We start from the raw sequence: 23,150 nt of genomic DNA, 5'->3' as shown, positions 1-23,150 counted from the left end.
GTCCTCCTTACCTCACACTCGGTTCAGAGAACCGCGACACTTTAGCATCTAATTTAATTATTTGTTGGCCTGTTTACTGCCGGTTCTTCTCTTTTCTGCCCCCTCCTTCCCCTGCTTGGGAATTAGGTGATGGGGACATGCTTTGAAGATTACGGCACTGACGAACCGGGAAGGGACCTGCTCTGCCGAAGTCGTCTTCATGCAGCGCCTTTTCTGATTTCCTTATATTTCAGCACTTCATTGAACTACTTGTTGGCCTGTTTGCTATTTCTGTTCTTTCTTTTCTGTTCCCAATTCCCCGAATTAGGTGATGGCGATTCACTTGGAAGTGGCTGTACTGAATTTACACCAACTGACCGGTACAAGATCGAAGGCTCATCTTCGGATATGCTGCCATGGAGATTACGGCCCTGGATAAGGACCCACTCCACTGAAGTCATCTTCCTGCAGCACTTCATTCAATTGACTCTTGTATTATCTCATCTATTATTGCATAGCATCATTGTATGTGTCAAATGTTGCCCAGTTGGCATCCATTGCAGCCTGGTCATCCTGGAAGGGGGATTCCCCCATCTGTGGTCCCTTCTCAAGGTTTCTCACTTTTCCCCTAATGAGGTTTTGTGAGTTTTTCCTTGCCCTCCTGGGGGTTAAGATCAGTGGATGTCGATTGTGGTTATGTAAAGCCCTTTGAGACTGTCTGTGATTAAGAGCTATGCAAATAAAATTGACTTGACTTGTTGCATATGCATTCCCATCCCACTAAGTCTTCGGGATTTCCCTCCAAAAGTCCCCCAGAGGGAGAGCAGATGCGTCTCCCCGTTGATACGACCAGTCTACTCGTGACCACCTTAAATTACTCTCATACCCTGGAAGGTCACCGACCTGGCGAGAGAATTGCCCCCACCATAAACAATTCTCAGGCCTATTTTCTATCTCTTTTATTCAGAAAGTGAAATATTAAATGTATGTGAGGGGATATTTGAAGACTTTGAGTTTTGTTCAATGGACCATACATATACGACCCAGCCAAACACACCGAGAAAACCGGCCCTGACTACAGTCGCCATCATGTTGCCAAGTCCTGACATTCCAAAACCTTTGAGAGAAACTGAGACTGCTTGCGTTTCTCTTTCTTGTTCTTTTTATAGTTCAACTTCTAGTTCAGTTTTTCACCTTTTCACACAGCGTAATGAAGGCCAGTTGAGCAAGTGGAACAAGTGATTTTATTGATGATTGTGGATGGCAACGATTTCATAAGCAGTTTCTTCTCACACCTTTTCCATTAAGTACGATTAAAAAGACAACTGAAAAGCATAACGTTAACAAATGTTATTCCAGGCAAAGGCAATTAATTTTATTTACATGTTTGATGTAATCACAAAAAAAATCATCACTCAGACACGTTGGTTCTTCTGACACTGATCCCATTGGCTTAATGTCAATAAAAGAGCTTTGCAAAACTAAATTTATCATATTTCATTCAAAATCACATCTACATCTTACCACAAAGAGTCAGTTCCTTCAGTTTTTTGTTTTCTTTTTTTAAGCTTCAAGGATCGCTGCTATTCTCACCAGCACAATCGTGTCTCTTAGCACTCCGTTTAGTGGAGAATTTTTTAGCACAAAGGCTGCAACTGATGGCTTGTCTCCACTGTGCGTACTTGCGTGGATTCCTAAATTTGACTTTACAGAGAAGCTTTTGCCACAAACTGAGCAGGAAAAGGGTTTTTCTCCACTGTGTATTCTATGTTTAGTTAAATCTTGCTTTTGAAAGAAACTCTTGCCACAAACTGAGCAGGAAAAAGGTTTTTCACCACTGTGTGTTCTTGTGTGTTCTGTTAAATATGTCTTTCTTGAGAAGCATTTTCCACAAACTGAGCAGGAAAAAGGTTTTTCTCCAGTGTGTGTTCTTGTGTGCCTTACTAAATAAGACTTTGGAGAGAAGCATTTACTGCAAACTGAGCAAGAAAAAAGTTTTTCTCCACTGTGTGTTCTTGTGTGGTTTGTTAAATGCGACTTTTGAGAGAACCTCTTGCCACAAACTGAGCAGGAAAAGGGTTTTTCTCCAGTGTGTGTTTTTGTGTGCCCTTTTAAAGACAACTTTGAAGTTAATGAGTCTGTGTGACATGCCCTTTCACCTTTGGCTTGCCCATCATCATCATCATCATCATTTTCATCATCATCATAAGTATCATCATCGTGATGAGCATCTGATAATGTGTCCTCATTATGTACTTGTGATGGTCCCCATTGGTCTTCATCACCTTCTGTTGTCACGTGATGACTTGAACTGCTGCTTGTAGGCTCCGCCCCTCTGTTGTCCTCACTCTCATCCTTGTTTTCATCTTCAGTCTTTATATGGACACCGTTCACTGGTGACTTGTTGATCTCCTCCTCCTCCTCCTCCTTTTTGATGTGAGTCAAGTCTGGCTCCTCTTTCACAGAACAGAGATCGTATTCACTGACGTCTGCAGGACACAAAAAGACAAACACACATTTGGTTTGGCCAAGTCAAAGCTCATGCGGTGACTTTGTCTTATATTGTTTCTACTGTGCTACCTTGACTTGTGCCTGCTGCACATGGAGCAATGCGTGCGACCCCGATTTGGACCGGACCATCGGGGCATTTCACAAAATTACGTCCTACGATGTAAACCTCCCTTTAGCAGCACAACAACAGTGATAAACGAGCATTTAAAAAGGAAGCACATTGCGGCTGATGCCCGATTTCATTCTGGACAAAGTCACAGACGTTTCTGGAAGCGAGCTGAAGTTAGCACACACAGGCTATTGTGTGCGTCTGATGGAACACCTGTTGTGGGACCCTAAAATATTGATGCAGACCACTGGGGGCCATCGCAACATAATGTCATTGATAAAATAGGAATCGTTCAAGTAAAATATGTTTACAAGTATTTCATTTTGCATTTATAGATAGTTTCATCGTGGGTACTTTTTGCTTCCATTATAATCTGGATCCGTAAAAGAATTAAAGGGGCCCTGGAATCAGAGTGGCTATTTATTGCATGATTTACGTTTGTTTTTTGTTTTTTTTACCCAAAATGACATTTATCCTGCTCGTACATTCCGACATTCCCCTTTTTATTTTTTTAAAATAAAATTTCTGTTTCTAAATCAAATTTAAAACAATAATGACTGTTTATATTAAAGTTATCCAATACATATTCAAATTAGACTAAGATACACCATAATATTTTAAGAGTTCACTAAATTATTTTGGAACTGCAATGATGCTTAACTGCCAAAGGGTGTCAGTAATGAGTAACAAAGGAACACAAGACCTCCCACTGATACATCATCATTGTCATTGGGATAAATTATCAAGAACTATGAGTTTCAGACGAGATTCAAACCACCTGGGCCACAGGAACTTTATTACCAGGAACTAAATGTTCCGGGACTTGTTGGTAGAAAAGGGGGTTGTGACGTTCTCCCTTTTTAAGCCCAAAGTAAGCCAAAGATGCAGATGCATTCCTTCCAGCATGCGCTTGTTCACTGATGAGATCTGTGCAACCCTGGATGGATGCATTCAATGTATTTTAAAAGATTGGATGGGGTGAAACTACGCACACGTGCACAAAACAGTGCAGATCCACCGGAGGTTCATTGACTCTCACCCGACGAAGCCAGTACAAAGTTAATAAATAAATAAAGACCAATACGTACTTGATTTTTTTAAAAAACTTAATATTTTGTGTTTTATCCACTAAAATTGATCAACCGCCATTGATGTTTTCGCCGCAGTGTGCACATTTTTTAGAGTCGGGCAGAATTCCTTCTAGGCCTGGGCGATAAACCGAAAATTTACCGTTACCGAAATTTATTAGAATGACCGACATCATTTTGCCCATGTCGGTAAATTCGGTGTCTAAAAAAAAAAGAAAGAAAACGAAGTCTTTTCTGTCTGCGGCTAAGCTCATGCCCCTTTAAGACGGCTCTAGCGCGTGTCGTCACGTGACTCCTCCCTTCTGAACAAGAATGTAAACAAGACGCGTTCGTAGCTGGCGATTCAAATCCTGAAGCGGCTGACACGGCTGCGGACGAATTAACGTTAGTTGAAATTGTTCCTGTCGCGCTTGTCCCGAAAATAAAGTGGACATCTGTCGTTTGGAAATGTTTTGGGTTCCATAAAGACGATGTTTAAGCAAAAAAACATGAACTACAAAGTGCATCGTAAGCACCTGAACCAGCGCGTCCAACCTTTTCTTTTTCACCACCCACAACACAACCATGCTGTTGACTTGGAGCTTGTGCTAAAAGTTCAAAGTGAGGAGCAAGGTTCGACAAGTGACAACAGCCCATAACGGAGGCGACACCATACGAGAGAACGTCTCAGAGGTGGACGCGATAGCCGAGCACATAGCTAAAGATAGAGCTCCTCTTGTTACAATGGAGCGGACAGGATTTAAACGCCTCATGAACATAGACGACAAAAGGTACGAAAATATTTACACACACATACAGCACTTCCCGATATGGACAACATCGGGACGGGAGCGGAGACATGTCGAGCATTTTGCATCCACATCCGACTTGTGGTCGAGTCGCAACATGGATCCCTGTTTGAGCCTGACCGTGCATGACATAGACGACAAGTGGCGACCGCGCACCAGATTACTCGAGACGGCACATTTTCCTGATGAAGCACACTTGTTTATTTGGCACTGGCATTCCATTGACATTTTTTCCCATTTTATTTAGCATTTTGTTTACAGGCGACCAGCTCTTTTGCACATGGCATTATTTATATTGTTTACAAGATACCTTTACACATATCTAGGCCTTTGCAAATGGAATTACAGCATCTCGGCACAATCTATTTGCAGAAAAAGATTTTGTGAGAGGTACCCTTTTTCTCCTGTTCTTTGTGACATTGTTCAAGTCATGCAAAGCAAGCTATTTTGAATGTTTATTCAAATGATTTTTGTACTTTTATTTTTCATTGAAACTAATGTGTACCAGTTGGTCAATAAAAAAAACTGTTAATATGCATTTCCTGCATTTATTTTGATTTTGGTCCTCAGGGGGAATTTATCGTGCATTGATCATTACCGAGGAAAAATTGCTCAATTTATCGCAAAATTGATTTTAGGTCACATCGCCCAGCCCTATATTCTCACCATCACAATCGTGTCTCTCAGCAAGCCGTTTAGTGGCGAATTTCTTAGCACAAACGCTGCAACTGAATGGCTTGTCTCCACCATGTGTTGTTGTGTGTTTAATTAAAGTAGACTTTTCAGAGAAGCATTTTCCACAAACTGAGCAGGAAAAAGGTTTTTCTCCACTGTGTGTTCTTGTGTGATTTATAAAATCAGACTTTCGAGAGAAGCATTTTCCACAAAATGAGCAGGAAAAAGGTTTTTCTCTACTGTGAGTTCTTGTGTGCCTTGTTAAAGTTGACTTATGAGAGAAGCTTCTGCCACAAACTGAGCAGGAAAAAGATTTTTCCCCGCTGTGTGTTCTTGTGTGGCTTGTTAAATGAGCCTTTAGAGAAAATCTTTTACCACAAACTGAGCAAGAAAAAGGTTTTTCTCCACTATGTGTTGTTGTGTGTTTTCTTAAATTAGACTTTCCAGAGAAACTTTTGCCACAAACTGAGCAGGAAAATGGTTTTTCTCCAGTGTGTGTTCTTGTGTGTTCTGTTAAATTTCCCCTTTCAGAGAAGCATTTTCCACAAACTGAGCAGGAAAAAGTTTTTTCTCCACTGTGTGTTCTTGTGTGGCTTGTTAACATTGACTTTACAGAGAAGCATTTTCCACAAACTGAGCAGGAAAAAGGTTTTTCTCCAGTGTGTGTTCTTGTGTGGATTGTTAACGTTGACTTTACAGAGAAGCATTTTCCACAAACTGAGCAGGAAAAAGGTTTTTCTCCAGTGTGTGTTCTTGTGTGGATTGTTAACATTGACTTATGCAGGAAGCTTTTGCCACAAACCGAGCAAGAAAACTGTTTTTCACCACTGTGTGTTTTTCTGTGCCCTTTTAAAGACAGCCTTGAAGTGAATGAGACAGTGCGACATGCCCTTTCACCTTGAGCTTGCCCATCATCATCATCATCATCATTAGTATCATCATCATTGTCATGAGCGTCTGATAATGTGTCCTCATTATGTGCTTGTGATGGCCCCCAGTGGTCTTCATCACCTTCTGTTGTCACGTGATGACTTGAGCTGCTGCTTGTTGGCTCCGCCCCTCTGTTGTCCTCACTCTCATCCTTGTTTACATCTTCAGTCTTTATAGGGACAACTTTCACTGGTGACTTGTTGATCTCCTCCTCCTCTTCCTCCTTTTTGATGTGAGTCAAGTCTGGCTCCTCTTTCACAAAACGGAGATAGTTTTCACTGACCTCTGTCGGACACAAAAAGACAAACATACATTTGGTTTGGTCAAGTCAAACCTCGTGCGTCGACTTTGTCTTATATTGTTTCTACCGTGCTACCTTGACTTGTGCCTGCCGCATTAATGTTGTGATGCATGCAATGCGTGTGACCCCGATTTGGACCAGACCATGGGGGCATTTCACAAAATTACATCCTACGATGTAAACCTCCCTTTCGCAGCACAACAACAGTGATAAACGAGCATTTAAAAAGGAAGCACGTTGCGGCTGATGCCCTATTTCATTCCTGACATAGTCACAGACGTTTCTGGAAGCGAGCTGAAGTTAGCACACACAGGCTATTGTGTGCGTCTGATGGAACACCTGTTGTGGGACCCTAACATATTGATGCAGACCACTGGGGGCCATCGCAACATAATGACATCGATAAAATAGGAATCCTTCAAGTTAAATATGTTTACAAGTTTTTCACTTTGCATTGAGAGATAGTTTCACCGTGGGTACTTTTTGCTTCCATTCTAATCTGTATGCCTAAAAGAATTAAAGGGGCCCTGGAATCAGAGTGGCTATTTATTGCATGATTTACGTTTGTTTTGTTTTGTTTTTCCCAAAATGACATTTAGCCTGCTAGTACGTTCCAACATTCCCCTTTTTATTTTATTTTTTTATAAAATTTCTGTTTCTAAATAAATTTTAAAACAAAATTACGTTTGAAGAGTAAAAGTTCTTACACATAAGCATTCAGCAACAACACTTTCACTCTGACTTTCATGTTGACATATTTGAATAATGACTGTATATTTTAAAGTTATCCAATATGTATTCAAATTAGACTAAGATACACCATAATATTATTAGAGTTCACTGAATTATTTTGTAACTGCTATGATGTATAACAGCCATAGGATGTCAGTAATGAGTAACAAAGTAACACAACACCTCCCACTGTTCCGTCATCATTGTCATTTGCAAAAATTACCAGGAACTATGAGTTGCGGTGGAGATGCAAACCACCTGGGCCACAGGAATTTTTTTACGAGGAACTAAATGTTCCTGGACTTGTTTGTAGAAAAGGGGGTTGTGACGGTATCGCTTTTTAAGCCCATAGTAGGCCAAAGATGCAGATGCATTTCTTGCAGCATGTGCTTGTTCACTGATGAGATCCGTGCAACTCCGGATGGATGCATTAAATGTATTTTAAATGTTTGGATGAGATGAAACTATGCACACGTGCACAAAACAGTGCAGGGCCACCCGAGGTTCATTGACTCTCACCCGACCAAGCCAGTACAAAGTTCATAAATAAATAAGACCAATGCGTACTTGATTTTTAAAAAAAAACTTAATATTTTGTGTTTTATCCACTAAAATTGATCAACCGCCATTGATGTTTTCGCCGCAGTGTGCACATTTTTTAGAGTCAGGTAGAATTCCTTCCCTAAGTCATTGCTTGAACAAGATATAAATAGAAAATTGAAAATGTAAAATAATCAGTTCAAATTTTATACTGGGAAAAACATGGAGTTCACCCCCCACTATTGGTTATTCTTTGGCATTTATTTTCTGCACTGATTTTATTTGGCATAAACAATAGTTTAGCAAACCGACAAGCAATATTTAAAACTAAAACGGCAATAACCTTGAACGGATTTCCCCAAACAACTTAATGTTGTGATGCATATTTCGAACGATAGAAAGTCGTTCTTTACAAAGCAAATGAGAGTAAGACGTGTACAAACCTGCTTTGAGTGGCACAACACGAGGCTGGTTGCAAACTTCGTCCAGCAGTTGAAGATGTTGCTCGTTCTCTTCTTTTATTCCACAAAGTACCTCTTTGTACTTGGGTGTCGTTCTTTCACACATTTTCAAATGATAACTCAAAAAAATCTGCACTTGATCTCTGCTTGGCGATGAGTCGTTAGCAGCTAGCTAGCTAACAAGCTAAGCTAACTACACCGAAAAGCATCAACGCGCGAAGATGAGGTTATCGGACACAAAGACTTCATGAATTATGTCGTAGTCCTTTGGAGTAGCACTGGAAATCCTGTGAGAAAATTACAGTCAGTTCCACACTAAATCAGAAGAATTTAGCGGTGTTTGTTTTTATTTCGGTGTGGACGGGTCGGTGCATGTGGTCGAGGTCCTTCGGAAGCTGCGCGCTTTCTAATGACGTCATGCTTTAAGCACGTATTTTTCAAATATATTTCTTTGCCTCTGCGTTTGTTTTTTAACCCTGGCTGGTCTATTTGAATATATATTTTATATAATATTTTAATTCGGTTGATAAAAAAAACTAAATTAACGCCACATTGGCGAGTCAGCTCTGACGTCACTTCCGCCTATGCCCCGAGAAGCCGCTGCTGGAACAGCAGTGGGACGTTCAAGTTTCTCCTACCGAACTTGCAACAATGCTGTGGTTCAATTGGGCTGCAAGATTCTATGAATAAAATGTCTGCATATACTAGCAGTGCTTCTCAATTATTTCACGCCCGCCCCTACCCAGAAGAAAAAGATTCGCGCCCCCCACCACCATTTTTTTCTGTCTTTGTATATTGATGTTAGATTGTCAATAAAATATCCCTTCACTAAGCTAAATTGATAAGAAATATAATTTTGAGAACGAATATCGTAAGCATCTCGAAACTCAGTACTCTGTTGTCCAAATATTGATGAGATGATAAATATTTACTAATATTTGTTTAAAGGAAAAAACTTTATGAACATTAACAAACCAAACACAGTTATTAATACGTACAAAATATAGAAAAGACAAAAAGAAGAGCCAGGGCGATTTTAAACAAAAATTCTACATAAATTACAAAGCAAAAGCTTTAGTATGTATACACGACATTTTTTTTTAAATTTATGGTTACTATGTGGCAGTCGGAATGAACACACACGTCTGACTGGAAACTGGCATTTATTTGAAGACTAGCAACAAGAGAATAATGCACAATCATAAATTTGCACCAAAAAACATTTTCATGAACACGCCCCCAAGAACTATGCCTGCTGGGTGAGAGGCATAGTCCTAATGTCTGCCACACAGAGGACAGCAGGGCCGCCGCCACGCATCACTACTTCAAGTTTAAGAGCCATACTCACCGTCTTGAGGTTGCGGGTGTCATGATCATCGGACTGGTCGGCAGCCATTTCTGAAAAATCAACCCCGAGCTGGACTGGACATATGATGGCGCGCGATAATCACTCAGCTACAGGCTTACATTTACCAGCCACGTGCCCAATGTCTGTCGTAAACTCAGAAATGGCCGCTAAGTGCTGTTGCTGGCGGGCCGACCATAGTTCAGTAACCTTCGACATTGCCAATGTAAGTCGCTTATGAGCCACATAAGCCTTGAAACGGCATCCTTCAAGAAGGAAACGAAAGCGGCGCGTCATAAGGTACAATAGCAACAACTTTCGGTCAAAAACGCTATACATATATATATATTTGTATATTGATGTTAGATTGTCAATAAAATATCCCTTAACTAAGCTAAATTCATAAGAAATAATATGATTTTGAGAACTACTATTGTGAGGATCTCGAAACTCAGTACACTGTTGTGCAAATATTGATGAGATGATAAATATTTACTCATACGTTTTTTTGTCAAAAAAAAACATTATTCACATTAGCAAACCAAACACAGTTATTAATACGTACATAATATAGAAATGACAAAAAGAAGAGCGAGGGGGATTTTAAACAAAAATTCTTTGTAAATACCATAAAGCAACAGCTTTAGTATGTTGACGATACGTTTTTTTTATATAATTTTATGGTTACTTTACGTTTTTTTAATGGTTACTGTAATGTTCCGTCTTCTATCTTAAGAAGTCATGCAGGCAACGTGACGCTGCAAGCTTGTGTCTATTTATTGACTTGCATTCTCGTCTATGTGCGTACACACTTGTTCGTCTGGTAACCAAAACACACGTCAGGCAATACTGACAACTAGTGGCCAATGATATAACTGCTATCATTACATCTCCCTTTCAAACGTTAAACAATGCCTATGCCTTTTTTTTAATTATTATTATTGTTTATTATTATTATTTTGTTTTGTTATAAATTATTTTCACTTCTTATCAATATCCACACATTTTTATGACAACAAGCAGCTCTACAACAATTTTAGCAACAATCACACAACATTAAACATTTTCAATCAGCCTGTCTGGTTGTCGTCGAGCTCTTGTTGATCTTCGAAGAGGTTCAGTAATCCCAGAAATTGCTGGTGGTTGAGGTCTGTGCTCCTTCGATGTATCCACCTGCTTTGCAGCCTCAGCCGCATCAGAAGATTTCTTCCAGTCCTCGGGAACCTTCAGAAGACTCCTCCTGTTCCTCCTCACTCTTTGTCCATGCTTTGTTTCCACAATGTAAGATCTCGGTCCGGCTTCGATAAGGCAAAAGATGTATGCAGATTGTGCTCGATTGGACTTCATTATCATCACATTTCTCTCTTATTGGTGATCTATGATTATACTTCCTGCTTCCGCGACTTCCGATTTGATGACGTCATTTCCGGGTACGAACTACGCTGCTTCATAACGAAACTAAAGTTGCGTTGTACAAAAAACATTTAGAAAAATATTTAACGTTACACTTAACAGTAATTTGAATGCAATAACAGGATTTAAATGAACTACAAATTGAAAATAGAACAGCAATACTTTTCTTGCCACTCAAAAGGTAAACAGTTTGCACACTAGTATTATGCAAAAACATTAACAGTAGAGACCCATATTGCTATTATTAAGGTTATTTCGTTAGAGCAGGGGTGTCAAACTCATTTTTGTGGACGGGCCACATCGTAGTTGTGGTTTCCCTCAGAGGGCCGGTATGACTGTGAACCCATATAAATTGAATGGAAAGCCAGTTTTGAAATCAGAAGCTCCTAAGTAATTGTTCAACAATTTTTCCATTTGTTTTAAAAGGGGAGGACTGCTAACAAATAAATGGCAATATCTCATATCTCAGTGTTGTTAAAAGTGAAGAAAATATGGTAGAAACAGGAAGTGGATGGCCGAGTGGTCTAAGGCGCCGCGTTCCGGACCCAGTCTCCCCAGGAGGCCTGGGTTCGAATCTCGTGGCTGCCAGGATGGCCGAGTGGTCTAAGGCGCCGCGTTCAGGACCCAGTCTCCCCAGGAGGCCTGGGTTCGAATCTCGAATTTCCCCATTGTGGGACTAATAAAGGCATTATTATTATTAAGTTGATGCAGATGATTTGCCCTTTGCGGGCCACATAAAATGAGGTTGCGGGCCAGATCTGGCCCCCCGGGCCTTGAATTTGACATGTGCGTTAGAGTGAATTGTATGTACCTTGTTGCTTTTCATGTGCAGAATGTCACCGTGAGGGACATCTCTTGACCGCAAGAAACGTTCCAAGTCACCCTCTAAGATTATTGCCGCATCTGACGTACTGTCGTCTCTCAAACAGCCGCGCAACAGAGGCTAGGCGAGCCAAACTGACTCGGAAGTACATAAACACGTATTGAAAAAATAAATAAACGAACATTCACTCAAAAAAAACAACTTTGCGTTTGCGAGGGAACGCAAAGATTTGTTGTTGTTGTTTTTTCTTCCATGTCCCCTAAGGGGCTCCGGAATTTCCGAACGCCGTCAGAGGAAAAGGAGAAATAAAAAAGGAAAATCTGGATATCAGTCTGAATCGTGGCCTTTTTGCTGGACTACACTCCTGCCATTCCAAAAACTTTGAGAGAAACTGAGACTACTTGCGTTTCTCTTTCTTGTTCTTTTTATAGTTCAACTTCTAGTTCTGTTTTTCACCTTTTCACACAGCGTAATGAAGGCCAGTTGAGCAAGTGGAACAAGTGATTTTATTGATGATTGTGGAAGGCACCGATTTCATAAGCACAGTTTCTTCTCACACATTTTCCATTAGGTACGATTAAAAAGACAACTGAAAAGCATAACGTTAACAAATGTTGTTCTAGGCAAAGGCAATTAATTTAATTTATAATGATTGATGTTAACACACAAAAAAACTCATCATCACTCAGAGACAATGGTTATTCTGGCACTGATCACATTGGCTTTGTGTCAATAAAAGATCTTTGCAAAATTCAATTTCATCATATTTTATTGAAAATCACATTCACGTCTTACCACAAAGAGTCGGTTCCTTCAGTTTTTTTTGTCATTTTTTAAGCTTCAAGCATCGCTGCTTTTTTCACCAACACAATTGTGTCTCTCAGTACTATGTTTAGTGGAGAATTTTTTAGCACAAACGCTGCAACTGAATGGCTTGTCTCGACTGTGTGTTCTTGTATGGCTCGTTAAATGCGACTTTTGAGAGAAACTCTTGCCACAAACTGAGCATGAAAAAGGTTTTTCTCCACTATGTGTCCTTGTGTGTTTTGTTAAATTTGACTTATCAGAGAAACTTTTGCCACAAACTAAGCAGGAAAAAGGTTTTTCTCCGTTGTGTGTTCTTGTGTGATATGTTAAACTTAACTTTTGAGAGAAACTTTTTCCGCAAACTGAGCAGGAAAAAGGATTTTCTCCACTGTGTATTCTTCTATGTTTTGTTAAAGTTGATTTTAGAGAGAATCCTTCGCCACAAACTGAGCAGGCGAAGGTTTTTTCTCCACAGTGCGTTCTTATATGTTCTGTTAAACTTGACTTTTGAGAGAAGCATTTTCCACAAACTGAGCAGGAAAAATGTTTTTCTCCAGTGTGTATTTTTATGTGACTTGTTAAATTTGACTTTACAGAAAAGCTTTTGCCACAAACTGAGCAGGAAAAGTTTTTTTCTCCAGTGTGTGTTTTTATGTGACTTGTTAAATTTGACTTTCCAGAAAAGCTTTTGCCACAAACTGAGCAGGAAAAAGGTTTTTCTCCACTGTGAGTTCTTGTGTGGCTTGTTAACGTTGACTTTACAGAGAAGCATTTTCCACAAACTGAGCAGTAAAAAGGTTTTTCTCCACTGTGCGTTCTTGTGTGGATTGTTAAACTTGAATTTTGAGAGAAGCTTTTACCACAAACTGAGCAGGAAAAAGGTTTTTCTCCAGTGTGTAATCGTGTATGTGTTTTTAAATTTGACTTTAAAGAAAAGCTTTTGCTACAAACTGAGCAGCGAAAAGATGCTTCTCCACTGTGTGTTCTTGTGTGAATTGTCAAATGAAACTTTCGAGAGAAAATTTTGCCACAAATTGAGCAAAATCGAGGTTTTTCTTTACCGTGGTTTCTTGTGTGCCGTTTTAAAGACAACTTTGAGGTTAATGAGTCAGTGTGACATGCCCTTTCAGTTTTGGCTTGCCCATCATCATCATCATCGTCGTCTGATAATGTGTCCTCATTATGTACTTGTGATGGTCCCCAGTGGTCTTCATCACCTTCTGTTGTCACGTGATGACTTGAGCTGCTGCTTGGAGGCCCCGCCCCTCTTTTGTCCTCATTCTCATCCTTTTTTTCATCTTCAGTCTTTATCGGGTCAAAGTTCACTGATGACTGGTTAATCTCCTCCTCCTCCTCCTCCTCCTTTTTGATGTGAGTCAAGTCTGGCTCCTCTTTCACAGAACAGAAATATTTTTCACTAACGTCTGCAGGACACAAAAAGATGAACACAGATTTGGTTTGGTCAATTCATTCTGATTCAGATCAACCCACTCGTGTACAAACCTGCTTTGAGTGGCACAACACGAGGCTGCTTGCAAACTTCGTCCAGCAGTTGAAGATGTTGCTCGTTCTCTTCTTTTATTGCACAAAGGTCCTCTTTGCACTTGGGTGTCGTTCTCGCACACATTTTCAAATGATAATTCCAATAATTCTGATCTCTGCTCGGCGATGAGTCATGTGCCTCTTTTCGTTAGCGGCTAGCTAGCTAATAAGCTAAGCTAACTACGCCGAAAAGCATCAACGCGCGAAGATGAGGTTATCGGGACACAAAGACTTAATGAATTATGTCGAAGTCCTTTAGAGTAGCACTGGACATCCTGTGTGAAAATTACAGTCAGTTCCACACTAAATCAGAAGAATTTAGCGGTGGGTGTTTTTGTTCCGGTGTGGACGGGTCGGTGGATGTGGTCGAAGACCTTCGGAAGCTGCGCGCTTGCTTATGACGTCATGCTTTAAGCGCGTATTTTCCTAATATATTTCTTTGCCTCTGTGTTTGTTTTTACCCCTGGCCGTTCTATTTTAATATATATTTTATATAATATTTTAATTCGGTTGATATTTTTGTTTTTACAAAATAACTAAATTAACGCCGCATTGGCGAGTCAGCTCTGACGTCACTTCCGCCTATTTCCCGAAAAGCCGCTGCTGCTCCAGCAGTGGGACGTTTACGTTTCTCCGACCGAACTTACAACAATGCTGTGGTTCACTCGGGCTGCAAGATTGTATGAATATAATGTCTGCATATAGTGTGAAATATTTCTCAATCTAGTATTTCCAAGTTTTCCCTCCGACAATTGACGTGACTTCTTCGACAGGCACACAGAGTATGATGTAAATATACTTTATTATTTTGTAATTGTTTTTATTTAGTAACTCAGAACACACAAATGTAACACACAGGGGTGACAAACATGCAGTCAAAGAAATATAATCCATCAATATATTATAACGCCTGACGTCATCAACAGGCTTCCGAAAGACCCCGTCCACAACCCGAACACATCGAGCAACCCGTTCCCATCTGGTACCGACACCGGAGTGAAAACCGGAAGTCAGTCAGGACATTCCTCGCTGTGATGTGATTGGCTGCTGGAAACAACACACAAAATAATAAACAAAAAAAAAGTATATTCAGAGAAACAAACCCAACATATTATCATATTTTAGAACAGCACATTTTGTTTCTCATTTCTACAATATCTTTTTAAAATTGTCCGTTTCTTCTGTATGAATGAAAAACAAAGGGCGACTCTTAATAAATCTGCACGAATGAACCATTTTGCCATTGATAAAATCCACGGTTATGTCGCATCCTAGAATTATACCTTAATGCCAAGTCGCAGCAGACGAATAATTCTGATATTCAGACAACTTCTCTCTTTTGCCAAGTGGCGTAGTTTATTCCAGCAACGCCCACGAACTGCTCCTCACAAGAGCCAAAAGCAGAGAGAGAGAAATAAGGCGTGAACACCTGCCGAACATCGCATGTTAACATCATCTGTCAGCGACAGCACCCCTTGTGGCAAATAAGCACATTACAGAAACAAGCAGTCATACAATAACACTCAACATTCCCACTTATGAACTACTTGTAAACTGTACAACTTTCACAAAGACATAAAGAAAAACAAATAACATGACATTTGATTGTTGAATATTTCTATGCCAAATATGACCCCTGTAAATTTCTTCAATTTAGATTTGGTAACAGGCTTGGTCATAACATCTGCTGCCATGTCATTTGTGGAACAGGAAACAAGTATCATCTTCTCATCTTTTAGGATGGATCTAATGAAATGATACAGTTTTCGTGTACACATAGTCCTCAATACCTTTCAATAGTTGTTCCAAATGTATGCACTGCTGTACTGTTAAGGCTAAAGCCATGTATTCTGCCTCACACTAAGATTGTGCTACTGTTTGTTGTTTCTTGGTCCTTCATGAGACCAGTGCACTGTCATCACACATACTCACACAATACCCCGTGGTACTGCATTTGTCAGTGGCGTCTGATGCCCAATCTGCATCACTGTAAGCTCGAAGGCCTAGACCCTCACTGCTCTTTCTGAAACAGAGCTGTCCGTCGGTTGTACCTCTGAGATAACGCAAGACATGTTTGACCGTGATCCAGTGCTCATCTGTGGGTTCAGAAAAAATGTTGCGATAGTCGGCTCACCAAAAAACATAGATCAGGGCGTGTGCCGGTGACCAAATATATGAGACTGCCAACCGCTTCTCTGTACATTTTTACATCAGTCATTCTCGGCGCATCTTCAGTGTAGTCTAGTTTTTGTTTGCAGGGTGTTTCCCTTGTTCTACACATTTGCATGTCAAAATGGTTTAGGATCTTTTCCACATACCGTATTTTCCGGCCCATAGGGCGCTCTTTAAAGTCCTGAATCTTCCGCAAATCAAACAAAGCGCCTTGTAAAGCAACGCGCCCATTATATGGACTAAGTATCACTCGCGACCATCAACCCTTTTACTCAATGGGCTGTTCAGAGTGCATGTTAGCACACCCTGCTGAACAAAGTGTGAGTTATCTATGCTTCTAATTGACCGTGACTATACATTATGTGACTATGGTGTTTGGGTGATGGTGTTGGAAAAAGCTGGACAAAAGGGCAGCTGTCCACAATGTTGTAGTCTGTCTTATCATTTATGTTATTGCAAGCAAGAAACGTCCCAGGTTTAGACGACAGACAAAAAGCCCAAAGCACAACAGCACATCTCTCTAAACAGCCATGTGATTGGCTGAGTCTGAGTGGCTCCCAGAAGCCATTGCTGTAATCTTTTTGTGTTATTTTTATTTCTTTTGGGTATATTGATGGCATGATAGATACAAGTTTTGTGTTAATCTTATTTCTTTATTTCATTGTTTGCTTGTATGCCGAGCTTCCAGGGCAAACCCCGTGTCGGTGCGCGTACCGCTTTAAGAAAGTCACGTGACCACTACAGGAATCGTGTCGACACGGCGGTCGCGCGCCAAACCGTGTTCATAGGGACGCGCATCTGTCAACAGGATGGACGCTCAAAACAAGCATCGAGTTATTGGCGCATTACTTTGCATTAAATATCCACAAGATGGAAGACGTCACTGTTGATGCGCACTCAGAGGTGCAGCGCGATACGTCAGCAGGACACGTTGCACGTACGGAAGACTCGCTCTTATACTGGAAGTCCATGGAGGCAACGTTCCCTCACCTATTTATATTAGCCACACAGGCGTTGTGCACACCGGCCTCTTCAGTGCCTTGTGAGAGGATTTTCTCAAAGGCGGGGGAAATTGCCTCAAAAAAAGAAATAGACTGAATAACAAAACGCGGGAGAAACTAATTTCTTTTGAATAAAAATCTTTAATTACAATGAGTCCATTGTCATTCACAACACTTTTACTTGGGCATTCAGACAGATGTTCACTTAATTTATCAACTGCGTCTCAAATATCAAAGATTTTTTTTATGAAATTGCATGTATGTAAAAATAATGTGAAAGGAAATGCCTAATCAGAATCAGAAATCCCTTTGTCATTGTACTCAAGTGTGCAACGAGATTAGAGAGCTCCCCTCTCCAGTGCAATACAACAATAATTCAGTTAAATATATAAATTAGATAAATGAGAGAATAATTAGTGTGATGGAAAGTAATACGAAATAGGATATATAAAAACACATCACGTCGCTAATCAATGGAATTGGATAAAATTAGTTTGACAGATCAGAGTCTGATGACCCTGTCAAATTTTTCCTGCAAGTCCACCAGGTGTCAGTATTCAGCAACACAGTGTCAACACAGTGTCAATACATTGTGTCACTGTGTCGAAACGATACAGGATGCCTCATCTACCCATCACTAGTGACTCCTAATAGATTCATGAGATCTGTCATTAAAATGGGGTGATATCTCTGACAGCAATTCCTAATGGGATTGAGTCCTGGTGAGCTGACATCAGCTGAGATTGCTCGAACGAGTTAGCGCAAACCCAGCTGAGCTAGCGCCTTGTAATGCGGCGCGCCTAGCATATGCGTTAAAGACAGAAATAGCACCCTCAACTGGTGTTGCGTAAAAAATCGGTACTTGTTTTGTGTCACATTTACACAGCCTTCCAAGTGGCTGAAGACCATGCCAAGGAAATGTTTTAACCTGCCTAGGTCCTTCATTTTAAACTTGATGGATCGCATGCTCTTCACTTGCTCGAAGCCACTTTTGTGTTATTGGCGGCAATGATGAGGTCATCAGCCCAGGTAACAATGATCACTTTCCCTTCTACTTTAGACTCTTTCGTGTATACACAGTGGTCTGCTGGGTTCTGGATAAATTTGTTCCCGATTAGGTACTTGTGAAGTCATAAATTCCAATTGCGTCCAAATTGTTTTCGGCCGTAAATGGACTTCTCCAGCTTATTCACTAGCCCATCTCTTCCTTTCTCATAACCCTCAGGTTGTTCCATGTATATTTCTCTATCAATGGGTGCGTGCAAATAAGCTGTTTTTACGTCAGCCTTTTGCATCGCCACCCGTACACGAGTCAGATTTGCTGTTGGTGAGAATGTTTCACCATAGTCTATTCCTGCTCTCTAGCTATAACCTTTCACTACAAACCTGGCCTTGTACATCTCACGTCCATCACTGCCTTCCTTGATTGAATAGACCCACTTTCCTCCCACTGTCTCTCTGCCATCTGGCAATTTAGTCAAAGTAAAAGTCTGGATGTCCTCTAAGGACTTCATCTCGTCCATTGCTTTCTTTCATTTTTTTGACTCAGTTGATGTTAAGGCCTCTTTAAAAATTTGGGGAATATTGCACATTACTCTGTTGCGGTGGTCTATGCTAACGAGTGTACTGTCATCCTCCTCACTGCTGTCTTGAGTATAATCTTTTAGATAACCCGGTGGTCTTCGTTCTTGGGTAGGATATCTCCCACTACTTGGGACCTGTGGTGTTCCTTTAGGTGCTTGTCATCATCATCTTTTGGTTGTTTTGAACCACCAATTTGTATGTCTGTGCTCGCACTAGGTTGTGGGGTGTCTTTGACTTTACAACTCACTCTAGGTTGCAGATCTAACTCATAAGTCAGCGTTTCATTTTCACATGTCTTGGTGACAAACTTTACCAGTCTGTGGGAAGACCTTTCCCTCACTGGATAATAAACTAGAAAGGCTGGACTGCCTTTGTCATGCCCTACAAAGTGTCCTTTTTCGCACTTAAAGTCTAGTTTAATCCTGTCTTGTTGATAGGCAGAGCATATTGACCCGAATTTGTGCATCCTTGATAAATGACACATTTTTCCTGTCAGTGGTGCCTGTATGCTTATTAAAACACAGATTCCTTGTATATGCCGCCTCCTGAACAGCATAGTGCCAGAGGCTCTTTGGTAAGTTGCAGTCAATAAGCTTACACCTGGCCATATCAAAAAGAGTCGGCCATTCCCTCTCAGCTACCCCATTCTGGTGTGGGGAATAAGGACAGGAGGTTTCATGTCTCATATTGTTCTTTCGTAGCAGTGTCTTAAAGTCTCTGTTTGTGAACTCGGTTCTATTGTCTGACCGTATGTATTTCGCAGTGCCATATGGTGCTACATCAGATAAGAACTGGATGGCCGAGTGGTCTAAGGCGCCGCGTTCTGGTCCCAGTCTCCCCAGGAGGCCTGGGTTCGAACCTCGAATTTCCCCATTGTGGGACTAATAAAGGGAATCTTAACTTCTTGGTAGCTTGAAGAGCATCGCCATCATCCTTGCTTTCAAAAAATAAACAAACACCGCACCTGTATACACATCTGTAAAAGATTGCACATACTTAAAACCATCAATGGATTCGTTGCTTATCGGACCAGCTAAATCTGTGTTCACCAGTTTTAGCAATGTCTTTACCTTGTCAGTTGGATTTCGGTTTCTCGTTTGGGTGAACTTCCCTTTTATGCATTAAAGGATAATGTAAATGGCAGTCAATTTAAAACTGAACAAAGGTTAGACTGCTCGGAGCCACTTTTGTGATCCTGGCATGGAAGTCCATTGTTTCAGAGGGGTCTCGTTCACACCTCCTGTGGTGCAGCTGTGATCTAATCTTCCTGCATTCCTCTCCTGAGTGTCTGGTCATTAGCATGGTCTAAACTTCAGTTACACTTAAAGGATTTCATACTTTTGACTATTAAAGGAATATAAGAGTTTGAGCTTAACATAGTTCATTAGATGTTGGTGCATCCAATGTATGAAAATGTGATATTGTAAAATGCTGAGAGTGTGACTGGTGGCGCGAAACTGGTTGCGGGGGTTGTGCATGAATGGAATGTTTTAGAAGCAGATGGTGCTGAGCGAGACGAGATGACTCCGGGACCAGTGGACGAAGGAGAGGCCATCGGGGGATAGCACAAGCAGGAGGAGTCGCCACGGGATTCGGCGGGAGGAGAAAGACCAATGAGAGCGAGCTAAAGTTAACTGCAATACACATAGCCAATAGAATCATGCCAGGATACCTTTGTCTGTGCCATTTGCATGTTGTATAGTATGAATCAGTACTGGGCAACTCGGAGGTAGAACACATTCGCTGGTGGTATGAGAGGTGTAGAGTTGTATTGAGAGGGACTCGAGATCCAGGTGCCATGTAGAAATCTGTGTATTGGGAATAAATCCATTCGTGCGTGAAAATGCCGGCTTCCTGATACCTTTCTATTGCAGAACGAGCGCGCATATTGTTGGATGAGTGAGAGTTGGGTAAGGTCGCAAATTGGAGTCAGATTACTTATTTGAGTTTACATTGGGTTAAAGTTAAATTCTAACATTGATATAAAGATAAATTCCAACAACGCGTATGCACGCTTTGAAAACACATCGATGACCGTGAGTAAATATTTAAAACCGTCGTTGTACTCGACCAGAGCCTGCATGTCACATAGATCAGCCTGAAATTGATTCATAAGTTTTGAAACAAACACTCTGTTCCTAGGGAAATTAATTCGAGCCGGTTTGTGCAAGGTGTATGCATCTTGCGATGATAAAAAGTCCTTGACTTTATGACGCGTCACTTTTTCACCCAATTTCTTCCGCGCAGCTAAATGAAGGCGATCTACGCCTCCAAAGCTGGCGGGATGAGTGGGATCGTAGTAAAGTTTTTTTCAACCACCTCTTCAAGCTCATGATGGCTTATGATTTAGTTTCAATCATCACACCAACATTTATCTAAACACACAGACACAAACACTACTTTTTTTACAAACATCTATTTTTATTGGTTCACAGCAAGGTAATAACTTTGTGTGTCGTGCTAATAAGATGAAACATGCTGGTGACATAAAAAGAAAAAACATATGACAAGGTTAGATATGGTTACACATGTTAAGGATTCTCTAAGTCGTAAAAAGTTTATAAGTCATGGTTAAAACAGAAGGATTAACTTTTGCTTCCAACATATCTTCAAACATCTTCAGTTCATGCGCGACCTCCACAGGTTGTTAATGACGGAGACGATATCTTATCACGTCGTTAAACAGCGTAAGTATGGTGAGTACATGACCTACATTTATCTCATTTTCCCAATTTTCCAAAACATTTTGAAACGTCCCGGCAAAACCGGACCGACTCACAGATATGACGTGTTGCACAAAAGATTCCCAAGGTGTTTGAAAAAGCGTCAAAGACATGCCACGTACTTTTTGCATAAACAATAAAAAATTTTCAGTGACAGGGTCTTTACCATCAACATCAGGATTATATGTAATTGTTCTATTTATTATATCTGCCCATCCATGGCTTCTGTAGCCGAAAAACGTTAACTTTCTCAACACATTACCCATTTTTAGTCAAAGTTAATATTCTGGCTAACATATTCTTCAAAACTCTCACGCTGATCACGGTTTATCATAAGGATGAAGTTCTCATCTTCTACAAGTCGGGCCGGTAAGTTCTGTACGAGCGACAGCTCCACCAGTAAGATCTCTGCAACGCGTTTGACTGTTTCTTTATCCACATTTACAGAACACAATTCCAGCAGGTAGTGAATACAAGGCAAAAAGTGTTTGTTGCAAAGGATCGGTATTATACGTTCATAATGCACTCTTAGATAAAAATGAGCCCCAAGATGAACATAGTTATGCAAACAACCCTGTTTTTTCTGATACCTTAGCAAAAAGCGATTGAGAATATAAAGAATCGCCACTTTAATTACTAATACGACATCCATTTGAACCCAACCCCGAGGAGGATCATGCCATGACATATGTTGTACATCAACCTCGGGAATAGATACAGGGCTGGGGGTTGGTTCGGTCATAGTATGAGCCTTAGAGGAGTCATACTCGTTGTTTGATAGCTCTTGATCGGACCAACTGGGTCGTTGTACCTCATCGTTTTGTGAAGATTCAGCCGATGATATGGGGGTCATCGGAGGGGTCGAAGGCGAACTATCAGGACGGATCCATCCTCGATATGCCGTCTCGCCGGTGTTGTACGAGGTCGGGAAGGTAGTAGGTAAGCTTTCCGGCATGTCAAACCATATAGAGTGCGTCGGTATTGTCTGGCTCGCGCTTGATGGACCTGGCATCTCAACCTGATCCTCGCCTACATCTGTAGGGGTGTCAGCACGGCTCCTGTCTGAAGTTGTAGCGGTCTCTACATCGATCAGTTTTTCAACCGTAGTCGGATCACGGTCGAATGTGGGTTCGTCGTTACCACTATCTGCAATACAAAGATACTTTTATTAAATATTATATAGATTTATAGAAATATAACTCATAAATAATTGCTTCGTTTACCTGAAGAGAGTTCTGCAATGTTGTTTTCGATCCGTTCAGGTGCCCTGATGGGTGACACCCTTCTCGGGGTGGTGGTCTTCAGGGCCAGGAGGCGTCTTGTTCTGAGCATCTTCATTTTCATGAGTAGGTATGGCCGATGTGGTCTAAGGCGCCGCGTTCAGGACCCAGTCTCCCCAGGAGGCCTGGGTTCGAATCTCGAATTTCCCCATTGTGGGACTAATAAAGGCAATATTATTATTATTATTATTATTATGGCTCTTCAACTGGAAAAATTGGCTTGTCTGTCTGGAGCATGGTTCGGTCTTTACTTATACTGGTTTGAGACAGGGGGAGGGTTAAATGACGTCGTCCGGCTGCCCAAATATAGGAGACCCAAGGGGTACATGTCCTGACTTGTATCGTT

General features: G+C 40.9%; 2 protein-coding genes across 2 annotated transcripts; both read right to left on the bottom strand.

Moving 5' to 3' along the window:
• Positions 1–5,041: 5,041 nt before the first annotated feature.
• LOC148341883 (uncharacterized) lies at positions 5,042–8,503 on the bottom strand. The gene is made up of 3 exons (XM_088287980.1): positions 8,097–8,503; positions 5,449–6,365; positions 5,042–5,086 (listed from the first exon to the last, which is right to left on the bottom strand). Exons 1-3 carry the CDS (start codon positions 8,218–8,220, stop codon positions 5,042–5,044), a joined length of 1,086 nt encoding a protein of 361 aa, XP_088144106.1. The 5' UTR covers positions 8,221–8,503.
• Positions 8,504–12,358: 3,855 nt separating this feature from the next.
• Positions 12,359–22,479, bottom strand: LOC148341882 (uncharacterized). The gene is made up of 3 exons (XM_088287979.1): positions 22,292–22,479; positions 15,973–16,097; positions 12,359–13,926 (listed from the first exon to the last, which is right to left on the bottom strand). The coding sequence occupies exons 1-3, from the start codon at positions 22,477–22,479 to the stop codon at positions 12,536–12,538; spliced, it is 1,704 nt and encodes a 567-aa protein (XP_088144105.1). The 3' UTR covers positions 12,359–12,535.
• Between the last annotated feature and the right edge of the window lie 671 nt (positions 22,480–23,150).

Source organism: Idiotropiscis lumnitzeri, chromosome 2 (assembly GCF_059441095.1).
Source record: "Idiotropiscis lumnitzeri isolate Australia: NSW breed Sydney's pygmy pipehorse chromosome 2, RoL_Ilum_1.0, whole genome shotgun sequence".
NCBI lineage: Eukaryota > Metazoa > Chordata > Actinopteri > Syngnathiformes > Syngnathidae > Idiotropiscis > Idiotropiscis lumnitzeri.
The sequence above is the reverse complement of the archived record's forward strand: the minus strand, read 5'-3'. Positions and strand labels throughout refer to the sequence as shown.

Coding starts and splice junctions, on each gene's coding strand:
- LOC148341883 (XM_088287980.1), bottom strand. CDS start 8,220: ATGTGTGAAAGAACGACACCCAAGTACAAAGAGGTACTTTGTGGAATA. Junction 6,366..8,096: donor TGTTGTGCCACTCAAAGCAG/GTTTGTACACGT, acceptor TGTGTCCGACAG/AGGTCAGTGAAAACTATCTC. Junction 5,087..5,448: donor AAAAATCTTTTTCCTGCTCA/GTTTGTGGCAGA, acceptor CGATAAATTGAG/CAATTTTTCCTCGGTAATGA.
- LOC148341882 (XM_088287979.1), bottom strand. CDS start 22,479: ATGCCGGAAAGCTTACCTACTACCTTCCCGACCTCGTACAACACCGGC. Junction 16,098..22,291: donor CAAGAGCTATCAAACAACGA/GTATGACTCCTC, acceptor GCGTTATCTCAG/AGGTACAACCGACGGACAGC. Junction 13,927..15,972: donor TACCACGGGGTATTGTGTGA/GTATGTGTGATG, acceptor TGTGTCCTGCAG/ACGTTAGTGAAAAATATTTC.